At 33.9% G+C, this 27,014-nt stretch overlaps 2 protein-coding genes across 5 annotated transcripts in view; one reads left to right on the forward strand and one right to left on the reverse strand.

Moving 5' to 3' along the window:
• Positions 1 to 814: 814 nt before the first annotated feature.
• LOC140059226 (zinc finger protein 862-like) lies at positions 815 to 1,684 on the forward strand. The gene has a single exon (XM_072105096.1). The coding sequence runs from the start codon at positions 977 to 979 to the stop codon at positions 1,664 to 1,666; it is 690 nt and encodes a 229-aa protein (XP_071961197.1). The 5' UTR covers positions 815 to 976; the 3' UTR covers positions 1,667 to 1,684.
• A 12,999-nt stretch (positions 1,685 to 14,683) lies between these two features.
• The window catches only part of LOC140058843 (plasma membrane calcium-transporting ATPase 3-like), a 44,397-nt gene continuing 32,066 nt past the window's right edge, over positions 14,684 to 27,014 (reverse strand). For 3 of the 4 annotated variants that reach the window (XM_072104600.1, XM_072104601.1, XM_072104599.1), the window contains exons 12-18: positions 26,705 to 26,878; positions 24,551 to 24,598; positions 23,961 to 24,155; positions 23,599 to 23,790; positions 18,404 to 18,611; positions 17,645 to 17,838; positions 14,684 to 16,886 (exon numbers count right to left, since the gene is read on the reverse strand). In XM_072104600.1, coding sequence (XP_071960701.1) covers positions 16,722 to 16,886; positions 17,645 to 17,838; positions 18,404 to 18,611; positions 23,599 to 23,790; positions 23,961 to 24,155; positions 24,551 to 24,598; positions 26,705 to 26,878 — 1,176 coding nt within the window. In that variant the 3' untranslated portion in view covers positions 14,684 to 16,721. Of the gene's footprint in view, positions 16,887 to 17,644; positions 17,839 to 18,403; positions 18,612 to 22,092; positions 22,337 to 23,598; positions 23,791 to 23,960; positions 24,156 to 24,550; positions 24,599 to 26,704; positions 26,879 to 27,014 lie in introns of those variants that run through there. The other variant, XM_072104603.1, reaches the window with a different exon arrangement.

The raw sequence follows: 27,014 nt of genomic DNA on the forward strand, positions 1-27,014 counted from the left end.
TACTTGATATGATTTTTTTCAAATATTTAATTGATGAAATAAATGAGTTTGACTTTTCAATTAGTTGCCATTTTATTAGTTTCTGTGTGTTTTTATTTATATTCTTAAAACAATTGTATACAACAACTTTAAAGTATTGCGCAGAAGTGATCGCATTATAGTAGGCCTATTTGTATGTTATTGTCGCTTAAAATTATGCAGTTAAAGTATTTGATTTTAGGGTGACAGAAACGGTTAGGCAAGAAAAGAAATAAATTTGGGAATTTTGTTATGCGGTAAAAACAATTAAACATAATTTACCCCTAATGCATGTAAATGTAGAAAACATTTGCTTATGTTAGCGCGACCGAAACTCGCTACTGGGAATAGAGCCTGCAAAAGCGACGCGTACACACCTACTCGGGCACCGGTGGAGCGCGATCGATAGTAAATATACCCGATTTCAAATGATCATAAAATTCTTTTAAAAAATATCAACATTTTGATTTTTTGAGGATTAAAAGTAAAGATATTGAAATTTAACATAATATTTACAAATATGTATTTAAAAATTCGGAAACAATTTTAGCGTGATATTAAAACAAACTTTTTAGAGTTCCGCGATTTCCTACGCAGGATTTGTTTGTTTTCATTGTTAATGGGCGAATGTTACCTAAACTAGAATCGTTATAAATCTTTTAAATTTGTATTATAAGTAATTTCTTTAGTATTCTTAGTAACATCGAATGTCTCTAATTAACTAGCAGTTATTTATACTAACTATTGTTCAATAATAAGCGTGTATGAAGTGAAAATCTATAGTAATAATGTTCTTAGTCAGTTCGTCTCGTTCGCGTGAAGTCTTCGGGTTTCTCAATACAATTCTCAGCGGTAAAGATAGGCTCGCGCTAATGTTTAAATCAAAAGCGCTCTCAAAACACTTTTTGTCCAAAATTCGCAATATGACGTGAGTGTGAATGCAAAGCCTCTGAGTGACATGGAGATGAAGTGTGAATTAATGAAAAAGGTCGGAGTTGACATCGGAAGTAGATATGGGAATAGATTTAAAGCAAGAGAATTTGTTCATGCACTTGCTGAAACCATGCGGAATGATGTCAAGAAATTGATAGAAAGGGCCAGCTTCATTACCATAATGGCAGATGGCAGTACTGACAGAACAGTAGTCGAGCAAGAAACCGTGAAGGTACGTTTTGTGTCAAAGGGTTGTCCTGCTGCAGTTTTAGCTGACCTTGTTCCTCTTGAATATGCGCATGCTGAAGGAGTCTTGGCAGCAATTGTCAAAGGGCTTGGGAGACTTGGTCTTCAAATGGACAATTTGGCTGATTTTTCAAAACCGGGACCTACAGCAGTTGCAGCAAATTTTGATGGCGCAGCTGTTATGATGGGGAACCGCACTGGTGTTGCAACACGGATCCGAGAAACCATGCCAGCTGTTATTCCCTTTCACTGTGTGGCACATAACCTTGAGCTGGCAGTCCTTGACACCGTGAAGCACAATCCAGCAATAAAGAGCTTTGAGCAAATCATAAAGTGGCTGTACACTTTTTACAGCAAATTCAATGCCAAAAACAGACGAGATGTCAAAGCAATTGCAGCAGTTTTGGATACAGAATTTGTTCATCTTCCACAAATTAAAGATGTAGGTATTTTTCCCTTAAATATTTAACCAGAATTAAAAATTCATTTTAATGAAAAAGGAAAAAATTATTTCTAAACGTCTTATTTTAATTTTCAGTAATTACAGTAATAGTCTTTTTCTTCTTGTTCTGTGGTGGAGAATACTACTATGACATAATTGTAAAATTAATTTTTTACTAATAATATTAATATACAGTATTTTTTATTTAAAGGAGCAAAATGGTCCGAATATGAAGGAGTTTCTCGAAAACTATGATGCAGAGAACAAGTCATTCCTGGCCCATGGAGAATATCCAATGCCTCTGAAAGGACAGTGCCACCTAACAGATTACAAGGATGCAATACTAGGAAACTCCTAGATGACATCTTGGAATACCTTGATGAAAGGTAGGTACTACTGTTTGTAAATAAATTAATATGAACAAATCAATTTCAATAAATCATATTTAATTTTCAAGCAAAAAAATACAAATGAATCCAACTGCAGCAAGGGTCTCTATCCCATTTTTAAAAAAAATTAATTTATTTATTAATCAGTGTTAAATATTCTTTTCGTTGGTAGGTTCGGTAACTTTTGCAGGCAACCATTGAAGGCTTTTAGTGTTTTTAACTTCAGAAGTTGGCCTAACACCCGAGCTGAGTTGGCTGTATTTGGTGTTGTGGATTTGGAAATGATTCTAGATCATTACCAGCATTATCATATCTGAGGAAGAGCGACAGTCAGCTGTTGAGCAATTTGCTCTATTCAAATCTCAAATTAATGCCACCTACAGGAATCAGTCCACACTTTCTGTGTACACCCAATTGTTATTGGATGCTCCGCCTGCCTTTTCCGGTGTTCTGAAAGTGGTGGAGTTCATGATGAGCATGAGTGTGTCGACAGCATCATGTGAGAGAACCTTCTCTGCCATGAACCTTTTAAAGACAGCTCAGAGAGCTTCAATGAATCAGGACATTATGCAGGACTTGATTTTAATTCAACTTGATGGTCGTACCATAACAGAATATGACCCAGAACCTGCTATCGACAACTGGCTGAGGCACGCGTTGGAATATGACGTAGTACAACATCAGTGAAAAAAATGAAAACCAAAAAAAAAAAAATGGAAACTAGAGTTCATTTTACAGAGAAAAAAGATTAGAAAGCAAAGAAAATGAAAATTCATACTATAATATTGTGCAATAGCGGGACAAGCAATACTTTTTTGGGACAAGTGAATTTTTCAAATGTACTTGTCCGGGGACAAGTGAAAAAAAATTAAATTCCCTCACCCCTGGAGGTATTAATTTCTTTCTTTTATTGAGGAATACATGATAGAACTACTCTCAAGACTATACCTGCAAATTAAAAAACAAGTCATTGTGATACCTAATGTTATTCCAATCACACATTTTTAATTGTTGATTATAGTGTATAAAGAGAGCCGTAATTATGTGCAAACATGTGTTTTATCACATGACTGAAAATAAATAAATCTTCTCTTAATTATTGAGTGTTGTTGATAATTTGTTTTAAACCATGAAAAAATCATTACAAAAATTAAAAATTGGGCCATGTAAAAAAAAAAGGTTGTTGATCGTCCTCGCCCAACATCGAAAATCGGCCCGCCTCATTTTTTTTTTTTTTTACCGTGAAAATCCGGGCGAAAATCCCGTTTTTCAACCTTAGATCAGTCGTTGCGATCGCAAAATTCAGAAATTCATCGCGATTATCTGGCCCTCTATCGATAGTATCAATATGCGCATGTGCAAGATACGGGTATCTAGCTTGATTTTGTTTATTTTTTTCGCTAGCGTGCTGGCTTGCTGTACAGCGTGGGTTCTTTTTACACATGATTTGCGAACAATAGATCTTTATTGATACGTATTTACGCAGCTTAAATGCCTTTTGTGGTACTTTCTATTACCCGCGAGGGTAGTAGTTCGCCGATTAAAGATAGGTTTGGCTGCGAAGTCACGGCTGATGTAACATTATCAGAGTTGTATGTTGAATTGTACACAGGGAAGTTTGACGGTGAATCCGTCGTGGGCGATAGGCCTACGTTGCCTACAGTGTACGCCAGCGATAGGAAGCCCGGAAAGGGAGATGGTATGATCAAAGTATCGGCCCAGTCTAAGCTGAGTGACATCGTGGAAAAACTAGGTTCGTTCATTAAGTTTGTCCAAACACCTACAGTTCCCAAAATTACGATGCCCCTAAATGCTAGGCCTAGTGCATTTGTTGTACCGATGGCAGGCGCAAGCAATTGGAACAAAAGCTTGCCGCTGAAGTTCAGCAACATTTTGTTGAATCGTTAAACTTTCATGATGCTTTTTTATAAAAAAAAAAAAAAAAAAAAAACCTCCCTCCCTCCCTCCTGACTTTTTTTAAAAAAAGGACGATCAACAATTTTTTTTTTTTACATGGCCTTATACACAATTACAAAAACAAGTAAATTATTTTTTCTTGGTGGTGACGATATAGATTATAGTGTACTGACGTACTATTAGTATTACTGACCTTCTGTATTAATCGGCCAAATAATATTAATTATCATTTGCCGCCCTGTGAAATAAAGTAAGTCGTGTAGACATTACTTTAGTTAAAACTACTAAACTATTCTTATTAATCTCTCCACGATAGGTCTTAATTCGGCTGTGTGAATGTGATTCTATGCACGTCTATTCAGGCGATGGGCACATGTAGGCCTATACACCCTTTTTGACAATTAAGGCGTGCCATACATTATTAACGATATTGACGATTCTGGCGGCCGAAATGAACAATACATATTTCGTCCTTTTTGGCGTTTCATGATTTTGGACGTTTCATAACCGGCGGCTGAATTGATCAAACACTGTGGTCTGTAGTAGGCCTACCTAGCCTAGGCCTAGGCCTAGTAGGCCTAGCTAGGCTACTTATTTTTATTTAAGTTAAAAAATAATAATAAACATCTTATCTGTAGTGTAGGCCCTATCCCGGGCCCTATCTATCCTCGATCAGGACTTTGGTTGGATTGTTCAGCATCAGCAGGTCGCTTGCTAGGCTAGGGCCGCCTATATCCCATAAGTCAGGGAGAATCCTCTCTCAGTCTAAGCCGGTGCTGCCTGCCTATATGTCGTGGCGGCGTGGGTCGCTTCTCTTCTTCTTGTTGCTGCTGCAGAAGGATCCAAAACGTGGTTTTACCATCTAACTAATCCATGCATCCATGTGGTCATCAGTGCTTGTTAGTTGTTAAGACATCAACAACACAGCAGCATGCATACTTCAGCATTTCAGGCAATTGTGATAATCGAACAGCGCCATGTACGACTGGAAACAAAATTTAAAAAGTATCCGTACGTGAAGATAGGGGTATACAAAGTAATCATTTTTGGACATAATTATTTGGACACATCACACCTTTTTTTCAAAACTAGTTTTTAGTGTAGACACAGAGCTTAAGACGGAGTTTGGTAGTTGTATCATATGGAAAATCACTCTGGGACAGTTTAATTATCTAAATGAATTAAGACAACCGTTAAATACAGAATAACAAGCACGAATGTGCAATACTCGGGGTACAGCGAAAGAAGCTGTATACAGACGTATACAGTTAGAAAGTAAAGAAAATAGGTTTCGCCAGGGCTCGAACCGGGACCTTCTGCGTGTTAAGCAGACTTGACAACCACTACACTACGAAACCTCTTACATTAAAAATGTGGGTTACAGAAAGTTTTTGAATCCATTTAAATTACAAATAAATGGTAATAAGCACAAAGCAAAATAAACATGTGTAAAAGTGATAATTACCGATTACACAAAATAAGTATTTTAAAAAATAATAAAAATAAGATATACTCTGTATAATTATCATATTGCGTATACAGTACTTTTCACCATAAATTTAAAAAAAAAAGGTTTCGTCCGGGCTCGAACCAGGTACCTTCTGCGTGTTAAGCAAACGTGATAACCACTACGCCAAGAATCCGCATATAACCATATAACTACATAACGCTGTGGTGTGTGTCACACATTGTGGCTTCTTAATTAAACAAATTAATTAACAAAAAATTAAAAATCCGGCTCTATAGCTTTGAGGACATGTCCCTGTAGTATGTTCATGCCAAATCCCAGCTCAATACTATAACGAATAAGGGAGGAGGAGTAGTACTTTAAAAATCGCACTTTTTACTCAATAGTGTCCAGATGGAGGAAGAGAAGGAGAAAATGAGTAAGTACTAGACTCGGGTACCCCGAGTAAAAGGTAGGCCTGTGTTAAAACAAATACAAAGGCCTAAGCACAAGTGAGAGTGAGAGTCTCTTCCTCAAAATTATCAGTGTCAAATCTACAATAAAATTCATTTAATGATTGTGCCAATGTTTTTTAGACATAAACTAATAAACATCTGGCACTACTTATTTCATACTATTTGTTTTTGGCACGTGTGGTCTTTTATGTAACGCACTTAAATTGCATATTTACCACCTTCAATTTAAATTAGACGGGATATTTGGGTCATTCTTCAGTAAGTGTCTAAAATCGTGTCCCGATACTTTGGTGGGATAGAGACTGAAAATTCATCATTAAAAAATAAAAATTCTTGACTTAAATCATAATCAACATTATTGTAAATATAATTAATTACATAAACCAAAGATAATTACATTGATATTGTTAATTTTTATAAAAATGTTTTAGGCAACCTCCTAAAATCCTATGTCCCGATCGTACATCTTCAATTTTATGATCGCCGTATATATTTGATAATAACAGGACTTTTGTTATCGAAAATATTGTAAAAAGTTAATTAATCAGGATTTCATGCGATTATATTCTTCGAAATACATCTCTAGGCCTACATACATTAAATCTCAAACTCTAAAGTTTTTGTTTAGAAAAAGCTTGTCCCGCAGTTTTGTCATTTCCGTCACATAATTTAAATGTGCCGTCTACAGTTTAATGAACGGCGGGGAAAAAAATTGACTGTGCGTTGTAAACATGCGAAGATATTGAAATAAAACTAGCCGCGCACATCATTTTCAATAAAAGAGGAAAAAAGCTAATAAAACGAGGTTTTAGAAAAATTACAGTTGCGTACCTTTATTGAATGTCATATCCGAACGGTATATAGAACTCATTAAATAATTATAATTTCTGTTTTTTTTTAACTGGAAGTACAAGTTATTCATGGTATCTAGAAGTATGCAATCCGTCTCCGCTGTCAGACATGCCTACGATGTGATCCTAGGCTGTCCAATGCTAAATACATCATCTTCGTCACATTTCCCAATGTTTCGTTGTGACGGAGATGACGGCCCGTGACGGATATGACTTTTTGTTATTGCCAGGGCCTTTTTTTGTTGTACATTTTGTTTTGTATATCTTTATTATGTTATTACATTGTATATCTATGTGACTCTGGTCAATAAACATAATCAAATCATATCTTAAAGTCATCTCCGTCACATGATTTTTTAAGTTTTCAGCCATTAAAAACTTTTTAAGTTCGTCATATCCGTCACGGTTTCATTACCGTCACGGATATTTTATCCTTTTAAATCCTAAAATATTTAAGTAATGAATGCAATTATGTGGTATATTGAAATATAAACAATATTCTTCTACTATGTCAATGGGTAGTAATATTAGTTCAACAGAATTTTGTAAAACATCAGTGACAGTCATACTATTTTCTGAAAATTATTATTTTTTGGAATAGTAAATGGTTTTGAACGTAGGCCTATAACATCATACTAATAAATGTTAAGCAATCATTTTTTGATGAATAGAGACAAAAATAATATATAGTATCAAAGAATTAATAATGGAAATAATTTTATAATTCCTAAACCGTTATTTTTTCTATCTTTGTATATCCCATAAATGTGACGGAAATGACAGTAACATAGAACCATGTATTTATAAATGCGAATAAAATACGAAATATATAATAAAGATTGCGCCATGTAATACATGTTCATTTATCTGAATAAACTTTTAAAATTTAAAAAATGCAAATTTTAAAATCGATTTTTTATAAACCTGAAATTAGACACTTACTGAAGAATGACCCATTTGTAAAATATGGTTAGTTCATAGCAACACTTAACCGTCTTTATATTTTATACTTTAAAACGGATAAAATAATATATCTATTGATTAAAAATAAGGGGCATATAAATTTGTGAGGTTAAAACCTTTTCATTTCATTTTATTTATTTTGTCTTCAGATCATAAAAATACTATACAAAACGTGGACGACAAAGAACAAAAAAACCGTAACACACATAACCCGGCAGATACAGGATTCCAAAAAAAACTTAGGCCTAATCACTATACAGTTATAGTCTCCTCATTGCATGCGCTGATTGGATAAAAAAACATTAACAATTCATACACTTGCACTGATGAAGGGCTAGTGTAACTTTTCTGGCTGTTTTAATGTATCGTTTTGATTTAGCTTTTCGCCTTTTTTTTTGTATCTCCATTGAGATCCACTGATACCCACGGCATTGTCATTTTTTCAGTAATTTTCCTTAATATACTGTACTATATAAACACTTCAGGCATCGAACATTAATTCTAACCCGCCAGGTGATATACTGAAATTAATTAATTAATTGGAAACGATAAAGATGAGGAAATCTGTGTGAATGAAAAAAAATCGCCCCAACCGAGACTCGAACCCGGAACCTTCTGCTTGATATGCAGATGTCCTAACCATTAGACCACTCTGGGGCTTTCATGGTATTGTTCAAACTCGATTGGATAGCGACTCTTTAACATTCTCGGCGTTTTACGGCGGAACAGCACTAGTCCTTCAAATTGTACACACGCGAAATATAGGCCTACCATATAATATACAATCAAAATATATTATATCTTTAAAAATCATCAATATATGAAACCTGAAAGCTAGAACAATATTCATATGATAACGTTAATTCCTTCCTATGTACTCGCTCACGATATTGTAGTTAATGTGATAAACATTAGCGTGGACGGATCCAGTGAAAAGGTAGTGAAATGAAATGCTGAACTTAATTTAATGTCCTATCTTTTGCATTACAATTTGCAAAATTTAGTGGGGCCGAGGCCGGCTGAGCATCCTCGCCCCTTGGGCCGAGGCCGGCTGAGCATCCTCGCCCCTTCAATCCACCCCTGTATAATAGAATCTACCAATCATTTCTCTTTATCGTGCTATGTGAAATCATAATTTATGACGGTAACAACATTTTGATAATAGTTCTCGTTGCCCATCATTTTTATTCAATTCAATTTATTCCAGATTTTAAATGAACAATACAATTAAAATAGGAATAAAACATACATGCTATTGCTAGTAGACCCGGGGGACCGTAACAGCGAACTCAATCGCTTTTGATGGGACATCCCAGCCAGCAGTGACACACATTAACAAAATTTAAATAAGTAAATTTGGTTAAAATTAAACATATCACTTCAGATCATCTCATTTATTATTGACTGAATAAATAATAATAATAATAATAATAATAATACAAGCTCATAATATATCCCTAGTAAGCAGGTGAAATTGTACCCAAATGACAAGCCCTGGTTAGATCATAATGTTAAGGTGGCCTTAAAACCCAAATCACTTGCATTTAAGAATAAATGACCATGCTGGCCTTAAGTTAGCTAAATCAAACTTGAAATATTGTATAAAAAAGACTAAACAGAAATTTAAGAAAAAAAATTAGCAACATTTCGCAGAGAATAAATCCAAGGAGACTTGGAATGATGTTAAATCACTAACTGGGTGTAAAAATAAAACTTCCTTTAAAAGCTCACAGGTTTTAATGATGAAACATTGGCACAATCATTAAATTAATTTTATTGTAGATTTGACACTGATAATTTTGTGGAAGAGACTCTCACTTTTTGTAATAATTTAGATACCGGAAGTAATCCTGTTAACATCTCACACGAAGATGTATACAGCTCTTTCGTAAAATTAAAATTAGGAAAGCTGGTCCCGATGGACTAGCAGGTATTTTAATTAGAGAATGTGCAACTCAAATTTCCCTCATTTTTCAACATATTTTTCAGCTAACACTACAATCCGGTGTTATTCCCTCCAATTAGAAACATTCATTAAATTGTCCCCGTTCCTAAATCGTCTACTGTAAACAACTTGAATGATACCGACCAATCGCCTTGACCTCTCTGTTCATTAAGTGTTTAGAGAGATGTATTGTAAAATTTAATTAAGCCTGTTGTCGAACCAAAACTTGAAGCCATGCAGTTCGCATACAGGGCGCATTGTAGTGTAGAGGATGCTACAGCAACCCAGGTCCACTATATCAAAAAGCATCTTGAATTGAAACTTCTAACTCCTATGCACGTCTTCTTTTTAACGATTTTCTCTTAATTTTGGTATTAACCCATATCTTATTCTTTGGATCCGAAATTTTCTCCACCTTAGATCTCAACAGGTTAAACATATTCTCCTATCATCTTTAATAGCACTGGTTCTCCACAGGGGTGTGTCCTTTCTCCCCTGCTAGCTGTACATTCTCTACACTGACGATTGTCGTGCCCTGTATGATAACTGCATGGCAATCAAATACGCTAATGACACTGTTCTTGTTAGTCTTATAAATAATAACCGATCTGTTAATAATTACTATAATGTTGTAAACCATTTCACTAATTGGTGTAAAGACCATTATGCCTACCTTAAAATTAATTTAAACAAAACATGTGAATTATTAGTTGATTTTAGGAAAGGTCAGTTCATGAGCCCCTTAATATAGGAAATGGGTTAATTAAAGTTGTCCCAGAGTATAAATATCTAGGAACTATAAAAGACGAAAAGCTAGACTGGTGTAATAACATTCAACAAGAAATATTTCTTACAAAAAACGCTGCTCGCTTATTGAAAAATATTTTTTATTTCAAATGTTTTTGAATGTGTCATTTTATTGTCACATAATAGTTATTTTACCTGAAAAAATGTAATTTAAAGCAACAAAATACTTAAATTGTCTGTCAGACAATGGTTTTTGGGTTTCTTTTCTTTTTTTATATGTGAATAAATATTATTTTTTGTTACAAAAGTGAATACTCCATTTCTGTCACCTTAGTTAATTTTATTGCTAAGGTCAAATCTGGGGGTCACTTCATCACCCTAGATATTTCAATTGTGAAGTATCCTATTACAAACACAAACTTTAATTGACTGTTTCGATAATAATTCAATGAATATCTGACAGTGAATATACCAGAAATGCTTAGGGATTTGTAATTTTAGCATGACATGTCCTAATGGGTCTAAATCAATAAATAAATATAACTGCTGCTTGCTTTAGCTTCTGATTGAGTAGTCCTAATGGGACGTAGCGGGCTAGAGCAGCAGCGTGAAAACTATAAAAAAGGACAACGGCTATATCTGTTAAGACAACTTAGGAAATTTAATGTTAGCAAACAAATTCTTATACTGTTCTACCAGTCGGCCATACTTAAGTGTTATATCTTTTTGTAGAATTATCTCGGAGGCTTGTTTATATGAAAAAGATAAGGAACAATTAAATAAAATTACCAGAAGGATTGGGCGGGTTATTGGAGTTGATTTCAACTACGATGCAGGTGTTCTCTTCTTGGTAAAACGTATACTCTCCCAAACAGACCACCCCCTCCATAAGGAATACACCTTTCTTCCATCTAATATTCGTATCCGTCTGCCTCAAAGCCGTACTAAACGCTTCAATAAATCGTTTGTCCCACAGTATATTGTCATCTATAACAAATTTGTCCAGCGCTAACTCATGGAGAGAACTCCTGCATCGTAGACTTTTTGATATTTTATAAGTGATTTTATATTGATTGTTTTTTGTACGTATATTGTTATTATCTCTGCGGTGTATATAAGATGAATTTCTGATGTATTTTTATATTGGACCAAATAAAGAATAATAATAATATACATAACTGAATTATAATGAAATATCAGACAATCAACCTTTTTTTGTTTTCGTAGGTTCTTAAGTTTAACAGAAAAAAGGTTTAACTTCAAACACGATATAAAGAGAGTTAAACAATTAGGCCTATATTAAATAAATATTTTAAAATAATTGTTTTTTATAGAAAATATATAAAAATCATCTTTTATTTTAAAAGATTTTAAAAGATTTCAAATCTACTGTGTTACGATACGTCTGGGTTTCGTGCCTACGGAAAACAAGACCGTGTAAAACTTCTCTGGACCTGCTCCAGTTTATCAATGTTTTCTTGATGAAATGGTAACCATAGGCTACAGAAATACCATATTCAATAATGGTCCGGGATCGAGATGTATACAATAAAATAATAATAAACAAGAAATATTTCTTACAAAAACGCCGCTCGCTTGTTGACGTAACAGTTTTAAAGATATAGGCTATTACCCCCCTGAAAAATATATATATTTTTTCAAATTTGTTTTTGAATGTGTCATTTTATTGTCACATAATAGTTATTCACGTTAACCAAAAAATAGTTACCGGATAAAATGTAATTTAAAGCAAAAAATACTTAAATTGTCTGTCAGACAATGGTTTTTGGTTAAAATTAAACGTTTCTCTTCTCATTTTATATGTGAATAATTATTTGTCTACAGAAGTGAATAACTTTTGTATTTGACGTAAAATACAACAAGAATTCACACTTTGATGTCATAATTGTGCAATTGAAATTGAAAAATAAAAAATACTAAATCTGTAAAAAATGATGTGCTTATTAATAACATTAAAGCCAATTTTAGACGACTAAACAGACACAATTTCTATCACTTTAGTTGATTTTATTGCAAAGGTCAAGTCTGGGGGTCACTTCATCAAGACTAGATGTCAACAAGTGATAAATGGTATAAATGGACATTCAAGTGTGAACTATTTGTATCCTATTACAAACAAAAACTTTACTACAGTATGAACTGGTTTGATGATAATGCAATGATTATCTGACGGCGAATTACAGTATTAATAATATCGGCCAGTTGACAGTCAAAATGGGAGTCAATGTAAATACCAACCTATTTAGCCAAAACAAAGTTTTGATTATTTGACAGTGAATTAATATAATAAAAGTCATTATTCATTGAACAAGATTTTAGAGATTACCGTCTACATAATACTGTACGTATTTATCAGCAAATGTTTTCATAGAGTCTCTTGTCCCAGACGTGCTTTGGGGTTTGTAATTTGAGCATGACCAGTCCTAGTTTACAAAATACCAAAAATGTCAGCCTCTATAACTTAGCTTCCGCTTGATACAGCTTCTGAATGAGTAGTCCTCTGGGGATATCGCTGGCTACAGTCGCGGCGCAATAACAGCGTTGATATTATCTCTTTCTTTTAGGGGTTTTGTAATAGTTACAACTAGATATCTTATTTTGTCAACTGTTTCTAATTATTACCACTTGCATTTGCATTTAAACCTTACATTTTTTATTATTTAGTGTCATGTTATTTTCAAATTCCCATTAACAAACAAGATTTAGACCGCATACCGTGGCATATCTGATTCAACCAAGAAAGATATCTTTATTCAAACATAATAAGCATCTATAAAAATACATTGAAGAATAAAACGCTGAATTGTTTTGTACAAAAATGATTAATATCATAGGCAAATTACACAGATGAATACAAAGTGAGAAAGAACAAACGCCTACAATCATAAATTTAGGAATTCATTACACAGATGTCTCAGATGTCAATATTACTCCATCAATTTCATCAGATATGGAATAGGGCTATAATTTCACGAAGTTTCATTGAAGAGGCATCTTGGATTGCGGAAACCAGTGACAAAACCGTTCGTCAAGAAGACTTTTTTGAGCGAATTGTTTGCATAATTCGATAATCTCCGTAGCCATCAAATGCGATATTGTATAGCCGTAGTCACCGTGTAGCCGTAAAATGAGATATTTGATAGCCGTAGTCATCGTGTAGCCGTAAAATGTGATATTGTATAGCCGTATTCACCGTAGTCGTCAACAAATGCGATATTTTATAACCGTAGTCACCGTGGCCGTCAAATGCGATATTGTATAGCCGTATTCACCATAGCTGTCAAATGCGATATTTAATAGCCGTAGTCACCGTGGCCGTCAAATGCGATATTGTATAGCCGTAGTCACCGTAGCCGTCAAATGCGATATTGTATAGCCGTAGTCACCGTAGCCGTCAAATGCGATATTTGATAGCCGTAGTCACCGTAGCCGTCAAATGCAATATTTGATAGCCCTAGTCACCGTATCCGTCAAATGCGATATTGTATAGCCGTAGTCACCGTAGCCGTCAAATGCGATATTTGATAGTCGTAGTCACCGTAGCCGTCAAATGCGATATTGTATAGCCGTAGTCACCATGGCCGTCAAATGCGATATTGTATAGCCGTAGTCACCGTGGCCGTCAAATGCGATATTTGATAGTCGTATTCACCGTAGCCGTCAAATGCGATATTGTATAGCCGTAGTCACCGTGGCCGTCAAATGAGATATTTGATAGCCGCAGTCACCGTGGCCGTCAAATGCGATATTGTATAGCCATAGTCACCATGGCCGTCAAATGCGATATTGTATAGCCGTAGTCACCGTAGCCGTCAAATGCGATATTTTATAACCGTAGTCGTCGAATGCGATATTGTATAGCCGTAGTCACCGTGGCCGTCAAATGCGATATTTTATAGCCGTAGTCACCGTGGCCATCAAATGGGATATTTGATAACCGTAGTCACCGTAGCCGTCAAATGCGATATTGTATAGCCGTAGTCGTCAAATGCGATATTTGATAGCCGTAGTCACCGTAGCTGTCAAATGCGATATTGTATAGCCGTATAGTCACCGTGGCCGTAAAATGCGATATTGTATAGCCGTATTTACCGTAGCCGTCAAATGCGATATTTGATAGCCGTAGTCACCTTAGGCGTTAATAATTTTAATTAAGTGTTAATTATATCGAGTGAATCAAATTTCGGAACTCATAAACAGACACACAACATATGTACTGATAAACAAATATTTATTAGTATTAGAAAATGTTTAATTTGTTAATGTGCAATTTTGTGTAAAAACGATTTATAGGATACTGTTCAGAAAAACATGAGTAGGCCTACTCAAATGATTGAATATTTATAATATAAAAAAATTGTTCAACAAAAAATATGTTACGATAATACAAACTATAAATATAAAACACGTATTGCATAACAAAATATAAATATAATATAGTATATAAAATGTTTTTTGTAAGTACACGTACACTTTCTTGGTTAAATTTAATATTAAAAGACAAACGTAATAAAAGATATTGCAGAATACAATAGAGGATGGAATTGAAATATACAATGAAACATACCAACATTGAAATATACAATGAAACATACCAACATTGAAATATACAATGAAACATACCAACATTAAAATATACAATGAAACATACCAACATTGAAACATACCAACATTGAAAGTTAAATTGCAAAATATTTTCACGAGGTTAAAGATTGACAGTTTAAAGGGGAAATGCACAGTTAATCGTTAAAGAACAAAACATATTCTTTTCAACGAAACAAACATTGTAAATCTAAATTATTATTATTATAAAACAATATTGGCGAACATGAAGTTTGGTTTCCAAAAAATAAATTTTAAAAATATCCATGTCTTACGAGTAATTTATACAGTAAGATAAGTAAAACATCCACATGCACTATCACCCATGACTGGCAAAAGGGTAAATTTGTAAATAGTCTGATATTTTAAAGATCGCATCCCAGTAATTTTAAAATCCAGGTTGGGTTGATTACTAGTGGAAGACAAAAGGTGGCAAAATACAAATGATTTTGTGCGCATCACAATTTATGTACCAAGGCACTGTTTCAACATCAACTAAAAAAAAACCCCAAAACACTTTATATTATAATAATTTACCGGTAAGTACAAACGTTAAAAATGCTGACCATTATCCTTGATTGAGCTAGCTTTACCAAACTATTATTTCTAGACATGTGATACATATTTTTATGTTTAAATTAACTATTACACTTTGTATTCTCTCTAGAAAGAAGAAGAAACGACAAAGAGGGTTCTGATAGAATTTGTGATGATTTTGTAGAGTTTCACAATTGTATCTGGTAGTTTACAGACAGTTGCTTTCTACTAACAATGCAACCTTAAAGCTTGTTTCCCACACATCTAATTTGACCAACCAATATTAACAAGATGGATCACCCAAACTGTCACTTGTGATTAGTCAATACGTCATTGTGGATGGGTTATAAGCTTAAGGGAAGGGCAAGATAAACTATAAACCTACCGGATGATATGTATGATATATATGTGTGAACGAGCAAGCTAAAACATGATTGATGACTAAACAAAAATTGTGTATTTACAAATAATTAAACTAAATATATATTTTCTATAACTCCATTTCAATGTACAGTAATTGCTTTCAAATGTGAAGGAAATATCACCACATCTCATGCATAGATTGATTCCATCTTTGGTATTACCATTCTCAAGGTGTTTCCACACAGAGTCAATTGCAGTAAAAATGATTAATGCAAACAAAGTAAGGTGAGTTCCTACTGATGAAATGGTAAAATTTGCAATACTTGCACTTCATCCAAAAAAACTTTTTGTGTTATTTTGGACGCGAAGTAAACAATTATAAATGACATTGTACCCTTGATGATGTAAGAAGTTCAATAGATTAAAATATTATGTGACCCACAATCCTCAAATCAAATGACAAGAATCTACTTTAGGTGTGTTACAATTTAGGTTACAATATAAACATTTAATGAGCATTTGTAGGTAACCATACAGCTCTATTCAAGCAAGTTAATTCCAAATAAGGCAAGTGATGAGGAGCAGGCACTGAGGTCAACCACCAATGATAAAAGATGAACATATTGTATGCAATAGCTTTAAAACACACTTAAGTACAAATGGGATAACAATCTGATCTAAGTAATGTAATAATTTTCTGATTTTAAATATTAATGGATTAAACCTATTAATAATACAGCAGCAACAAATGTATGTAAAGATTATCCACATGATAAATACAGTGTATCATCTTATCATGTGTAGCTTGAACTGGTTCATCTCCTTCATGATTTCATCAGGATGATAAGTTTGTAGGAGAGAAGAACAATTTGGTGCCACAAAACGGTACCAATACCAAACGCAAAGCACCACAACCACTGGTCTAAGTCAAGTGCTTCACAACCAAAACCATAGTTACTGAATTGGATAATTAACAATTGACAAAAAATCTGAAAAGAAAAGTCAACATTATTTGTAAAAATGCTAAAATTAACAAACAAATCAAGTGACAATTATTCTACTGCAGTTATTGTTGCAGCAACTACATTTGTTGGATTGACATTTTTTTGGTATAAATTTATATATTTATGAGGCAGCCAATGCAATAAACAGTGTGTATGGTTACTTACTCCATCATGTCATGATTGGTCAAATTACTTGTGGTGCACTTTGGGCCATGGCTTATGTTGAGGCTTCATTTGAGGCTTAGGGAGTGGAGTTGAAAGGGAGTTACAACCCTGGAACTACTCTAGGTCAGGATTGAACCCTGGAACTACTGTGGGTCAGGATTGAACCCTGGAACTACTGTGGGTCAGGATTGAACCTTGGAACTACTGTGGGTCAGGATTAAACCCTGGAACTACTGTGGGTTCAGGATTGAACCCTGGAACTACTGTGGGTCACGATTGAACCCTGGAACTACTGTGGGTCACGATTGAACCCTGGATTTTGGGATAGGAGGCAAGCATGTTAACCACCAAGCTAAGCTCAGTTGACATACAAATAATGATAGGAAAAGAGATTCAGTGTTGATTGTGATATCATCAATTATTAAATTTACATTTTTAAAACCATACAGCAAGATATCAGACTTAATGATGACCAACAAATATATAACATTTTGATGGCAGTAAGAAAGAATAGAGTTATATGCATCCTGAATTTGTTTTCCTACGCTCAAAGAGTTATTATAAAAAAAAATTCTCACCTCGCCTACGTATACCAGTGATCTCATCTGCAAAAGACCATCATATACCTGCTGCTGACTGTGAACTTTGCGTTCATTCAATTGATTAAAAATTTGCATTAAGATAAAGACATTGAAAACCATAGTCATATGTTGAGTAGGAAATGTAGATGGACTTCGTTCTTGGCCATCATCAATGTCAAAGAAGTCGGCACCTAGAAATAGATTCTTATAATTAGAACATTAAAAACATAATACTGTTCTTCAATAATTAAACACCTAGTGATCAGTAGAAGTTTTATGGTGTACATACACATATTTGTTGGTACCTAAACTACTCAGCTGGTCTACCTGTCAATGAAATACAAACAATACTATTCAATTGTTGTAAATCTATTAATAAATTTATGCTTTTATATACTTTTGAAGAAAAAAAATCATAATTACATGCAATGATGTACTGTTTTAGAACATACAGTAGATAGAGACACATGTACAAAATCAAACCATAAATAATTGTAATAATCTGAATTGAATTAATTATTAAGAAATGTGTGTAACTACTTTTCTCAATCACAGTGACAACAGTTTTTCAAATGTACATAGTCTTTGTTGTGCAACAGCACAGTTTATTTCATTGAAATTGTTAAGTGTTATAAGCATACAAATAAAATATAATTTATGATAAACTAATAAACCGAAAAAAATAAAGAACCAAAGTTTGAGTACCGTGAAGGCTAATTCATGTAAAAAAAAGAAAAATTATAATGGGAGTCTTACCTTTATATATGAAGACAAGAATGACAGCTAATTGGTAAATAAAATGAGAAATAGTTGTAACAACAAACAAAGGTGAAACTATGTGATTATCTGAACCAGCAGCTTTGTATTTCAAGATGTGACGTGTTGGTTTATCAGCCAATAAGATGATAGATACATTAACTAATAAATATGACCACAATACTTGGATGGCTCTGATTGGGCTATTCTACAAAAACAAATTTTAAAAAAATATTTAAAATTTCTTATTTATTATACAGTAAAGCATAAAAGATATATTAACCACCTAAAACATATAATTAAAAATATTGAGTTTGTAATATATAGTATACAACAATATTGGGTCAGGTGGCTACGAGTGGTTACACAAGGGGTTCCGCAATGATTTTTCTGGAGGTATAACAAGTTTTAAGGCAACCTGAAGTAGATAATACTTTAACAGTAAAGACATTCACATTAGAATTGCATACCAACAGAAGAATTCAAATGGTGAATGAAGCAATGGTGTATGAACATTATTAATTAAACAGTACAGTATAAATTAAACAGTACAAAATTAAACAGTACAGTATAAATTAAACAGTACAGTATAAATTAAACAGTACAGTATTAATTAAACAGTACAGTATAAATTAAACAGTACAGTATTAATTAAACAGTACAGTATTAATTAAACAGTACAGTATTAATTAAACAGTACAGTATTAATTAAACAGTACAGTATTAATTAAACAGTACACTCTACACACTGACTTTGTCGTGAGCGGTTGTGTTTACTCGGACCTCTCTCTAGGCCTCAAAAGTACTCTGGCAGTCTAGGCTATACCGGGGCAAACAGAATTTTTAACCACTTCGCATTGGTGGCTCAGGGGCACTCCCTAAGCCTAAGTAAAACAACGAAACCAATTGGTGGATTAATGGCCTTTTAATTGCGGTTTACTCTTCGCATCGTAGTACTTCAACTACACAACGAAGCCATTTGGTGGATTATCAACGCTTTGTTAGTCTACGGTATCAGCAAGGTAAGCGTATTGACTTCTCACACCTGAAACCAGGAAAAAATGTACACAACCAAAGATTAACATTTTCCGACGAAGCCTTTTGGTGGATAACTTTTCTGTTATCTTATCGGATGAATCGTTTTTTGATGTTTCTATTTTCACTTTTAACATTAACTGTATCGGTATTTTATATACCATTGGGTTGCTGAATTCTTGGAATTCCATTTGATTGAATTGTGGATACGCTTACAATTGTATTTTGTAACGTGGACGGATACAGACGTGCTCAACGCGAGCTATTTTTCGAGCGACGCGATATTTTTGCTGGACAGATACGGCATACAGGTAACCTTCCAATATGACTTTTAAGTTTTAGTATGGCTTCCTTTATTATCCATGCATCAGTGCTTGTTCTTTTGATTAACAATGTGAAACATTTTCAACTTGTTGACCAATTTTTTAACGCAACCGCCGAAGAGAGATACGACATATCAGCCATTTTTACCAGGTGCAAACATTCCAACGCTAACTTTGCGGTCGCTGCAACAAGTGTCATTTTTGTATCGCCTGCCTATATTTACAGTTCCGGAAATTATCAAACAAGGAAAAATACGTCCCACATACACCGGACTTTTGATCTTAGATGGAAAGGCTTACTCTTTGCTATCTTGCTTAAATGTGGTGATATTTCTCCAAACCCGGGACCCGGAATCCATCTCAATATGGAGGAAGACTTCAAGGTTTTTAAAGAAAAGGGCCTTCACTTCATCCATCTTAACGTAAGGTCAATACTGCCAAAGATGTCTGAACTCCGCCTTCTCGCAATAAAAACCAATGCAGCCGGTATCTCTATATGTGAAACTATGTTGGATAACACTGTTCCTGATGCGGAGCTCAACATTGAAGGATACAACGTTTTCCGTCGAGATCGAAATCGGTCTGGAGGAGGTGTTTGTTTTTTTGTCAAGGAAAGACTATCTATACGCGAACGCCGGGACCTGGATTCTGAAAGTATTGAATCAATTTGGATGGAAATTTTGCTTCCGAGGACACGTCCTATTGTTGTTGGATCAATTTATCGTCCACCAAGTCAATCATATAAGCTATTTATTGACTCGTTTGAAAATATATTGGCTGCTATTCGACCAGATGTCGAAGTTATTGTCCTTGGTGACTTCAATATTAATTTGAAAAATGAATCTGCATCAATATACAAAATGTTAGAAACAACTCTTGAAACTTTTAGCTTTACCCATCTGATAAAGAAACCAACTCGAATTACTAAGAATACATCAACAGTTTTAGATATTATCATATGTAACCATTCGCAAAAAATTTTGCAATCGGGTGTCATCCATGTAGGCATTAGTGACCACAGCCTAACGTTTTGTACTCGTAAATCTTTAAAATATAAATTTAACCAACACAAAACTATCAAAATTCGTTCACTTAAGAACTACGATGTTAATATTTTTAATGAGCAATTAACACAATCTGATTGGTCGCCTGTTCTCGATTCATCAGATGTGGACTTTGCCTGGTGCTCTTTTAAAAAAATATTTTTGTCTCTTATAAACAGAATGGCTCCTCTCAAACAGGTGCGCCTAAAACAAAAATCTGAAGAGTGGATGACACCGGAAATATTAAGTGCCATAAAAGAAAGAGACTCACTATTAAATAAGTTCAAGAATAACCCAAATAGGCCAGACCTTTACGATGCATTTCGTAAGTTGCGTAATCGCATACAAAAGGACATAAAGAAAGCAAAATCTGAATGTTTTTTAAATAAGGTAGAAAGAAGTTAACAAAAATAATCCAAATAAACTCTGGAAATGCCTTAAAGATTTGGGATATAAAAATAAGCCACAAAAGGGTAGCACTATTTCGTTAGATGTTAATGGGAATCTTTGCCATAATGAAAGCGAAGTTTCAAATTATTTCAATAAATACTTCGCAAATATTGCTTCCGATTTAATGAAGAAATTGCCTTCTCCCAGTAACCTTTTTAGTGTGGGTTCGAATGCCTTTAAAAATTACTATAATAGCAAAATCAAACATGTTTCTGGTTTTTCTCTCGAAGAAATTGACGAGAGCCTTATCGAAGAGGAATTGAGAAATCTCAACCCATCTAAAAGCGTAGGCCTTGATCAGATTCCTGCAAAATTTCTTAGAGACGGAGCTCCTAATATTAAAATACCAATAACACATATAATTAACCTCTCCATTAAATACGAACGTATTCCCTCGGATTTTAAACTCGCAAAAGTCACGCCCCTTCATAAAAAGAATTCCAGAACTGAGGCTAACAATTACAGATCTATAAGCATTCTCTCCTCAGTTTCGACAATTCTGGAGAAGGTGGTATATATACAAGTTTCCGATTACCTTGAAAGGAATCAACTTATCTACGATCATCAATCCGGTTTTCGTAGATCTTTTTCTACCGACACATGTCTTATTCATCTTAGAGATCACCTTAGAGTTCAAATGTCAAATGGTTTTTTTACGGGTATGGTTTTACTCGATGTCCAAAAGGCCTTTGACTCGGTCAATCATGATATTTTGTGTAAAAAACTTAAGTATCTAGGATGCTGGTCTATCGGTTGGTTTCAAGCGTACCTGTCTGGGCGAAATCAGATTGTCGATATTAAAGGTACCAAATCGGACTCTATTGAGATTGGATGTGGAGTCCCCCAGGGTAGCCTTTTGGGTCCTCTCTTGTTTCTTATTTACGTGAATGACCTACCATCTAGTATCGAAAGTGATTGTAAAGTTGTTTTGTACGCTGACGATTGTGCTATTTTTTACTCCCATAAAGATCCAATCTCAATCCAATCTAAACTCCAAAACAATCTCGTATCATGCAATAATTGGCTGATCGACAATCAACTTTCGCTTCATATGGGTAAGACCGAATGCATCCTGTTTGGTTCTAAACGTAGATTAAGCAAAGTAAACGAATTCTATATTGATTGCTTTGGAACGACTATAAATGGATCAAAATCTATCAAATATCTTGGTATTGAGATTGACCAAAATGTATCAGGTGACGTCATTGCCCGCTCTGTTATAAACAAAGCAAACGGCAGACTGAAATTTCTGTACCGACAATCATCATTTCTTAATTCACATTGTCGCAAAATTCTTAGTTTTGCTTTAATCCAACCGATGTTCGATTATTCGGTTTGCTCATGGTCTTCTACGGTAAATAAAAATTTAAAATCAAAATTACAAACGACTCAAAACAAAATGGTTCGTTTTATAAAAAAGTTAGGTCCCCGATCTCATGTTGGTCAATCTCAGCTAAACGACGTTGGTATGTTAAAAGTCCAAGACCGTGTCGAATTTCTTAGAGTCTGTCATGTTTTTAAAATATATAATCATTGTTGTCCACCTTATTTATGCAATCGTTTTATTAGAATTTCAGACAGTCATAATTACAATACTAGGGGATGCAATTTTAATTTTAGAATCCCAACTATCAAGCCAATGGCACATGTGACCTTTTTTTACAATGCTATTAAAGAATGGAATAATTTACCAATTAACATTAAGGAATCACAAACTGATTGTTGTTTTAAAAGTAAAGTTAAAAAGTATCTACAGGAACGTTCACTAGCTCTAGAAACTATTTAATTAGCGCTTCTTCTTTTTTCGATTGTCCTTTTTTGCTGTTTTTTGTAATTTTTATATGTTGCATTGTTTGTCTTTTTTGCTGTTCTTTCAAAGGACCTCATTGGAAACAAGTCCGTAGAGGACTTTTATGAGTTATCCTTGGCATCCTTGTTTTATTTTGGTATTTTTATATTTGCCAATTTTAATTGTATGTCTGTGATATTTTATGTACTGATGCCGAAATAAATCAAATCAAATCAATCAAATATTAATTAAACAGTACAGTATTAATTAAACAGAATAGTATTAATTAAACAGTACAGTATTAATTAACAGTACAGTATTAATCAAACAGTACAGTATTAATTAAACAGTGGGTGAGACCATTTCAAGTCGGTGAGACCATATCGACTAATTAGATGGTTTTTATCAATCTTTGATCATCACACTATTATCTCAGGAAATCGGAAATAAACTATATAAATATAACCCTCACAGTGCGCTGACAATGGTTGCAAAAGTAAAAACACTAAATATCTCAACAAGTCTATAATCAAAAGAATACAAAAATCTACTTACTGAAAAAGTACAAGCTCCAATAAAGGCAACAAGTGATGTTATCATACCCCTGACTAACAGAGATTGCACGAACTTGACAACACCATCCCAGATATTGCGCCCCCACATGATGGCCTGTCGAATACTATAAATACTATCATCTTTTAATATGACGTCTGCAGCCGTTTTAGCTTCTACAGAACCAATATTTCCCTAAACAAAAACAAACAATTTCAAAATGAGTAGAGAATTTACTATATAACTATCGTGACATACAAAATTGTTAAATCAGTAATTAAAATGCTTAAAATCACGTAAATCCGATGAAAATGTCTAGAAAAATTAATTCTTATTTCATAAAAAAAGAAATGAGGTGGGCTTACAAGAGCAATGCCTAAATCAGCTTCTGCTAGGGTATCCTCGTCCCCTATGTAGCGTCCAGTGACTGCAACTAGTTGCGGTTGAAGATTCTTTGGAGCTGCAGATATGCCTTTAGCAAGTACTTGTTTGTCGTCTGGATGGGCCCCACCTAGTACACCTAGCGATGGCCATGTCTTGTGAAATTCATCATCTTTAATCTAAATAATAATTAATAATAACAATCACAATTTATTTTTTAAATCTATCATCTAATATCCTTTTCCAATCTGCCTAAAGTATTACAACTTTTAACAAGTTGTAACCAGGTTTGCTCTCCTGATTTATTAAACGTCTTCATACATACATACATACAGTAAAAAATATCTGGAGAAAAGCGTAGTTGCACGCTATTTGATTATGATTGGTCAATTATAATACTATAGCATTACACATGCACTCAGGGCAACAACTTGGGACATCTTAGAACAAAACACAGGCATCTCATCTTCGCACTATGTAAACCTGGTTTAATACAAGTTTTTACAAGTTGAATTTTGCAGGTGTGAAAAGGGTATAAGAAATGAAACCTTTTATAATCTATGCAATTGCTTACCAATTGAGATTCATCCCCATACATAATAGATGAAGCAGATGGTGAAGTCTGGAAATAAAACATGAGAAACTTTAAATAAATAGGGCACACATACTCTACATACTATACAAAACAAAATATTCTGAATACCTCACAAACAAACAACGCAACTCAATGTTTTTTTGCTATGTTGATGAGGAGGAGGTACTAAAAGTTATTGAATCTCTCGATTCAAACAAAGCCTCCGGATTTGATGACATTTCAGCTAAAGTTGTAAAGGAAGTAAAATACAATATTTTAAAGCCGCTGACATATATTTTTAATTTATCACTTCAAACTGGACTAATACCAGGGAAGTTGAAAATTTCCAAAGTAGTTCCCATACATAAAAAAGGGGACCGCCATTTGGCCTCAAACTATCGTCCCATATCGCTGTTGCCCATTTTTTCGAAAGTTTTTGAAAAGATTATCCATAATCAATTATACAATTATCTTACAAAATGTAAAGTGTTAAGCAACAATCAATATGGATTTAGAAACAAACACTCAACTTCTCATGCTATGATCGACTTGGTCCATAAAATATTAAATGCATTTGAAAAAAAGGAATATGCACTTACTACCTTTATGGATTTGTCAAAAGCGTTTGACATTATCGATCACAGTATTCTGTTGAGCAAATTGGCGCATTATGGTATAAGAGGCATCGTTTTAATGTGGTTTAGAAACTATTTAAGTGGCCGCAAACAATATGTTTATGCCAACGGTAGATCATCATGTTTAAAAGACACCAATATAGGGGTGCCACAGGGTTCTGTTTTAGGACCACTTTTGTTTTTAATTTACATCAATGATATAAGTCGAGCAAGTAGTAAAATAGATATAATTAGTTTTGCTGACGACACAACTTGTATAACAAGGGGAGATGACCCTACAATGTTAAACCATACTATGAATATTGAACTAGAAAAAATAAACGTATGGCTTAAAGCAAATAAGCTGTTACTGAATGTCAGCAAAACTAATTACGTTGTTTTTAGAACTAGCCAAAAGAACTTTGACAAAAACCAGTTTAAAATAAAAATGAATAATGTGTTATTACATAGAAAAGAAAATGTGACATTTCTAGGTGTAATGTTAAACGAAAATCTTAACTGGAAACATCACATACATACAGCTTATTAGGAAAAAAATGTCTAGGGCAATTGGTATACTTTTAAAAGTAAGAGAATTCTTTCCTCATAAAGTCCGTATTAGTCTTTATAACACCTTAGTATTACCTCACCTTCAGTATGGTAACTTAATATGGGGAAATACATACAAGAGCACGTTAGAAGTAATACTAAAACTCCAAAAGAGAGCTGTAAAATGCATTACCTTCTCTAAATCCAGACAAGCCTCAGAGCCACTGTTTAAGAAACTAAAAATATTAAACGTTTATGATATTTACAAAGTAAACGTCATAGGATTTATGGCAAACGTAAAATTCAATGAATTACCACATCACATTTTAAATATTTTTAATTACTGTGACAGTATTAGGCCTACTCATAACCTCAGAACAGAAACTGAATTCGAAATTCCCTTCACAAGACTAACTTGCAGTCAACAGTTTATACACATATATGGACCAAAATTGTGGAAAGAATTCACTTGTAATGGTGGTAATAAACCGGTTATCTTAAAGAAACAAAATAAATGTATAAAAAAACAGGTTAAAAAATACTTTTTATCACTATATGCTGATTAACAACACCTTTGTTTATTTAAGTTCTATATACTTGTTCTTATGTAAAAGGGTCCTACAAAAAAACGAAGCTATAGCTTTTTTATGCAGGATCCCTGTTCTCAGTTGTACTGTAATTATGATGTACTGTAATTGATGACTAAATAAATGTGGAATAAAGTAAAGTAAATTTAAGAAGAGTTTTCTAAGAGCAGACACTATAGAAGACTATAGATCCGGAAATCTCTAGAAAACTCAGATTGGATCTAAAAAACTTGGATATATCTGAGTTTTCTAGACACCCATGATGCCAAACATCCAACAAAGTCACATTCACACTACATTCAAGAGTAATTACCTTCAGTCTATCTCTCACACCTTTAACAAAGTCACACTCCCACACCTTTAACAAAGTCACATTCACACTACATTCAAAAATTAAAATTTACCATTTCAATTCCACGGATTTTATGATTAAATACTTCAGAATCCAGGCAGAGATCTTTGGGACTGCGGATGATTCCAGACTCTGCAGCTACAGCGCCTGCTGTCTGGAGGTCATCTCCTGTTACCATGGTAATCTTGATTCCACTACGCTGTAAATCCTTAACATACTTAGCAGCCTTAAAAAAAATTAAAATATATTTAAAAAAGGTAAAGTATTATATTTTCCCCTTGATTTAAATGTCACATAATAAAATTTAAAAAAAAGGCTGACTTTATTTAATCTATATGTTTCATGTTTTTGGGGACCCTACA

The sequence above is a fragment of the Antedon mediterranea genome, chromosome 9 (assembly GCF_964355755.1).
Source record: "Antedon mediterranea chromosome 9, ecAntMedi1.1, whole genome shotgun sequence".
Lineage (NCBI taxonomy): Eukaryota > Metazoa > Echinodermata > Crinoidea > Comatulida > Antedonidae > Antedon > Antedon mediterranea.